This window comes from Osmia lignaria, chromosome 9 (assembly GCF_051020975.1).
Source record: "Osmia lignaria lignaria isolate PbOS001 chromosome 9, iyOsmLign1, whole genome shotgun sequence".
Lineage (NCBI taxonomy): Eukaryota > Metazoa > Arthropoda > Insecta > Hymenoptera > Megachilidae > Osmia > Osmia lignaria.
The window spans coordinates 4,385,480-4,390,577 of NC_135040.1; the positions used below are offsets into that span (position 1 = coordinate 4,385,480).

A 5,098-nucleotide genomic window follows, 5' to 3' on the forward strand; every position below is an offset into this window, starting at 1 on the left:
TGAATTATGAAATAAAGAATCTTTGGGAAGAATAGGTCCTAATTAACAAGTCCCCAATGCTCGATTCGTCGTGGAAACTTTTCGAATTCATAGCCGGGACAAAGTTCGAACAAGGGTCGACAATTATATGAACTGTACTATGAGCGAGGCAGAAGAAATTAGTTTCAGTGATATCCAATTTTAATGGCTCGTAAGACCACGACGAGGGGTATTCATTCTACTACGTTTTCTCATGATTTCCATTTCATTGGCTTTCCGGCTTGTTCGCGGAGTCTTTACTCGAAGATTCTTCGATGACTTTGCTAGCCGGCAAAGAAAATTCTGCCCGCGAAGGAGCGATAAAACAAAGGACAGGGAAACAATGGTTACTAATTTCAATGGGACGTCAAATACGGCTGAACACTATTAATTATCGATAACAATTGTCCATTAATCTCGTCCGGCGTTTATTGAAATCACGGTATAATGCGACGCGTTTTCGATCAGTTAACATATTTAGAAACTTTAATTAAAAGTTTACCATTCTCTTATTCATCCTTTTACCGTAATGTTTGGTCGAAAAATATACACACATTTTAATTCAGTGCTTTTCAACCCCTTTTTACGGTACCAATTTTGAAAACCAATGGTATATATCCAAAAGTTCAATTGACGCTAATGAAACTTTAATGTTACCCGTACACGTTTTCGAGAAAATTCAGTTTGTAAAAAATATTTTGAATAAAATTCCGACATGCCGGTGCAATATTTGCACAGCGCCAATTACGCTGAAGGGTACATCCTCCCTTGACACAAACATTTATGCATCAAAAAATACATCAAATGTTTGCCGAATGTTGAAGTGCAAACAGAGTTTTGTTAAACGAAACACATCCATGAAATCATCGCGGAAACTGTCATTCCTGGAAATCGAAACTCGGACCATCGATCGACAATCGGAAATGGAGTTTCCATTTAACGACAGAATTTTACTATCATTTTTTATGTACCTCAGCAGATTACCTCGACAACACGGGACAACATTTTTATTGCTTTGTTCCCGGATTATTGTTCTTCCTTCCGTCTGGAGGCTTTTCTCGCCGTGTAATCTAGTTCTCGTCACACGGGAAGCGTTAAGTACGGAAGCTCGGCACGCAGCACCAGAAATGCCGTGAAAAATACCCCGGGAAACGTCGAATGAGAGCATGGACGGAGCTCGGAGCACTTCAGCGCACAAACGGTACGAAAGAAAGCAACGGGACGACGTAAGAACATTCCTTACAGTTAAGTGTGCTGGTGAACAACGAACATTTAATTAATATTACTTAATTTTTCAAGCGTTCAATGGCAACAGCCACAGGCATAGACAAGACGATACAAAGCATCCGTCGAAAACGGAATTACCGTCCCGTCGATGACAACGTGAACGTGCACGTGCTCCAAACATATTGTCGTCAGAAGGTATTGTGCGTAAACGCAATTAAGTGCGTCTCATTCAGCCGTCCGCGGATCGATTTGCCACGTTTACCATCGCGTGCGGCTGATGAATGGTATTTAAACAGCGTCCGGCCTTTCTTCGACTTTATCCCTGATTAGAATCCGTCCCCCGCGTCGCGTGGCTCCTTTGTTTCTCAAAGTTCGTTAAAATTACCGTTGTCGTACTCACGCAACAAATTGCTAAATGTTCCACGACGACGAGTTATTATCGAGCGAATTAACGGATATTCTCTAGCTTACTCTTAATACTGCAAACGGTTCACGGCATCGATGCGATTGCGGAGTATCGATCGGACCGCGAGATATCGGGATAAAGCGATCGTATCTCAAGTCAGGAGGCTCATTAATTGCCAAAAGCGTTCGATCGATTCGCAGGTGAAACCATCGCGACGGTGCGCTGTGTTTCCGTTAAGCCTGGATATGTAATCACAGGGGAGATGCATACGTCCCTGACGATCGTTCTGTCAATCAGTAAACGTCACTCCGGTTAAAAACATCGGTCGCCGTGAAATCGCGCCACTGTTCGTTAGCCCTAGCCCATCGGTTTTCGATTCGGGTTACGAATCTCGCCGATCGAATGTTCCCGCCGCTAAACGATCAAGTAATTTGAAACGGATAATATCCGATCTACCGCGATCAACTGCATATCGTATTAAATTTTCAACTATCCCCCCCCCCGCAGATAGCCGAAGTAATTACGAATCCGGTTGTAAACGTGAAATTAGAAAATTATTTTAAACGATTGCTTTAATCATCAGAACTGAAAGGGAACAATTAACGTTATGTAATAACAGCAACAATAGTAACGTAACAAGTGATCTTTGGCAGGGAATGCACCAGCTGCACTCCATTTAATAGTGATGCCCTCCTCCATGGTGGTCGTTTCCGTCACTGTTATGAACGTGGGCAAAGAATCCGTGCTTTCCAGCGTGATACTTGACCGTTCTGACGTTACCGCCGGGCTCTTTCACCGTATATTCGCCGACAACTTCTTTACCTGAAAAGAAAATGATAAAACCGCGTTACGGTCGGGGAAATTTGCTGGAATTAAAAGTCGTAAAAATGTTCAATTACTCCCAGATCTATTAGCCGTTTGATTGGTTATCTCGAATTTCTGCAATTTCGCTGACAGAATTCAGAATTCTGCTACGCTAATGCTTATTAAAAACGTTGGAATATTACAAACTAACTGATAAACGATTTCACGTTCGATTAATTACAGTTTGCTTCATTTATCATTTTATGAAAGGAGGGAAAAATTATTTTCCGTTTGCCCGGCGAGGTAAAAACAATCGAAGAACGATTTCGTTCCTTTTGAAAAGGGAAAATTGAAATTTATGTAAACAGATAGATAACGAGAAGATCCTCGTAATGCCTCAAAGTACCGAACGATAGCGGGAACGAGAAACGAGTAACTTACGATGAAAATTGCAGGCAAATGAATGTTTTAATCCTTTCCTGGAAAGTTGAAGGGTGAAAGGACAGGTGTATGGCAAATACGATGTTCAGACGGATACTTTTGCACAGGGGTGTACATTCATTCGTAACTACAGGGCGTAGTTTAAACACGCGAGCACGGTGTTTAGCGTACAGTAAATAGAATTCATAGTCGAAGCACAGCTAGTTAGAGGATTAACATTGTAAAGTAACAGGGAGGAATGGGGCTCGTCACCGTATCGCGAATTATTTCCAAAGCAAATTTCCCTCTACGAATAATTAGCAAAGCAACGAGTGTTTCTCTCCTCGTTGCAGGTCGAACCCGGCTCTGCAAATATCAACCGTGTTTTCTCTCGTTTATAAACGACCAAGGATTTTCAAATAAGCTCGTTCGATGGCTCGTAGGGGAGGTTACAATCAGCCACTTATTAAATCAACGTGTCGCCTCGAAAACCAAGATTATCACCACGTAATTACTTCTCCCGTATAATGTTACGATCTTATTAAGTCTGTTGGCAGAGGAGGGTCTGATTTAACGACAGGATCGCCGAACGATGAGCGTCTTAAAGGAGACCTGACGAAGATACATCGTTGAATTTCATGGTGAAAATTGACAGGAAACGTAAATCGAAGGTTGCTTTGTACCCAAAATTATTTCTATAAATTAATGAGAATTTGAATTCGTTTGAATATCTTCGATAACATTTTTAATATCGTTAATTTTCATAGCTTTCAGAGACTCGCGAAATCTTCTTGATACCCATTTAACTACCTACTGCAAACGAGCCCTCGAAGTTTTCGAAATCCGAGTATCATTAAAGCAGAACACCGTCTGCTTTTAATTAGGCCGATTACGTAGAAAACGAAGATGGAAGAAACTCTGTGGGCGGATTCGTGACGCGCCCTTAACTTCAAAAAGGCAACGCGAGAGCTAGGCTTTCTCGAATTACTGTAAACTAATTAAAAAGATGCAAAGGGGAGAAAGGGATTCGAAAAGGCTTTTCCCCCGGTTACACAGGAAGGAGGAAGAACCGAGTCGATGGTTCGAGGTGTTTCATTCCGTATTCCAACCACGATATTACGAAATCCTCCGCGAACAAAGATCAACCGTGCCACTTTTTTATTCTCGCAATCAGTTCCTTCCTCCTGCTTGCCGTACATTTGTCAGTTCTTTACCGGAGACGTTTGCATCGCGATTTCACTGACGTAACTGGGTTATCCTTCCTCTTTATACTTACATATCTTACACGCGTCGAGATAGTCGTACTTGACTTTTGTTCCGGGAACAAAGATTAATTTTCTCGAGGAAAATTTACGCGGTACTTACCGTCCCTGTGCTCCTTCTGACCGTGATAGTCACCCGTATGGTGGTCGTCGACCCCATACGAGAACTCGTAGTGAGGATGGGCCACGTAATCGTGCTCGTGGTGTCCGTGTTTGTCCTTCCACGACACTTCCTGTCCATCGCCTGTCACCGGCCCGTGGAAATGTTGGAAAGAGTGCGCGTGACCGTGGCCGTTTACTTTCCAATCGAACATAGTCGAAAGCAAGAGGACGGATGCGACCAACTGTATAGAAAAATATATTAAATATTAAAATCAGCAAATTTTGAGAAATTTTTAAATATCAAATATCTTTAGAACGTTCAAAGATCGAAGGGTAAAGTAAGAAATAATTTCGACTGCGAACGAATGGAACGCAACGTTTTCATCTTGAAAAGAATTTCCAATTTACGGAGTGATTAAACAATGTCACGGGGAATCGATGGTATTCCCGATAGACCGGGATGGAACGATTCTGTTAGAGAGCGAGCGCGCGGACTGATAATTAAATGGTACGAAACGATTGATCGATCGCGTTGCATCGAAACCACCTATCTCATGGTTAGACAAAAAATGAGGAATGGTCAATCGGTTGATTGCGGGTACACTCACTTTAAAAGCCATACCACTGTTCTACTATAACTAGATGAGAAAACGAGAAAATGGGGGAATCGAAACGGTTGCGATGCGAGTCTCGCGATCCTCCGAAAACTGAACCTCAACGTTCGTCGGTATTGTTCCTTTTATAGGTCCACTTAAAAAGTTTCCCTCTGCTTAATTCTTCTTTGGATTCATGCCCGGAACTTGGCCGACGCGGACGTTGCAAAACACAATTATTCAAGCGGGCCGGCGCGGCAAAAAGC

The 5,098-nt window shown here is 42.4% G+C and overlaps 1 protein-coding gene across 1 annotated transcript; it reads right to left on the minus strand.

Moving 5' to 3' along the window:
* Positions 1-2,327: 2,327 nt before the first annotated feature.
* Positions 2,328-4,487, minus strand: LOC117604211 (cuticle protein 7-like; the record flags this gene model as incomplete). Its single annotated transcript, XM_034324080.1, has 2 exons — positions 2,328-2,473; positions 4,241-4,487. Coding segments are annotated over 2 exons (393 nt in total), but the record flags the coding sequence as incomplete, so codon positions are not given.
* Between the last annotated feature and the right edge of the window lie 611 nt (positions 4,488-5,098).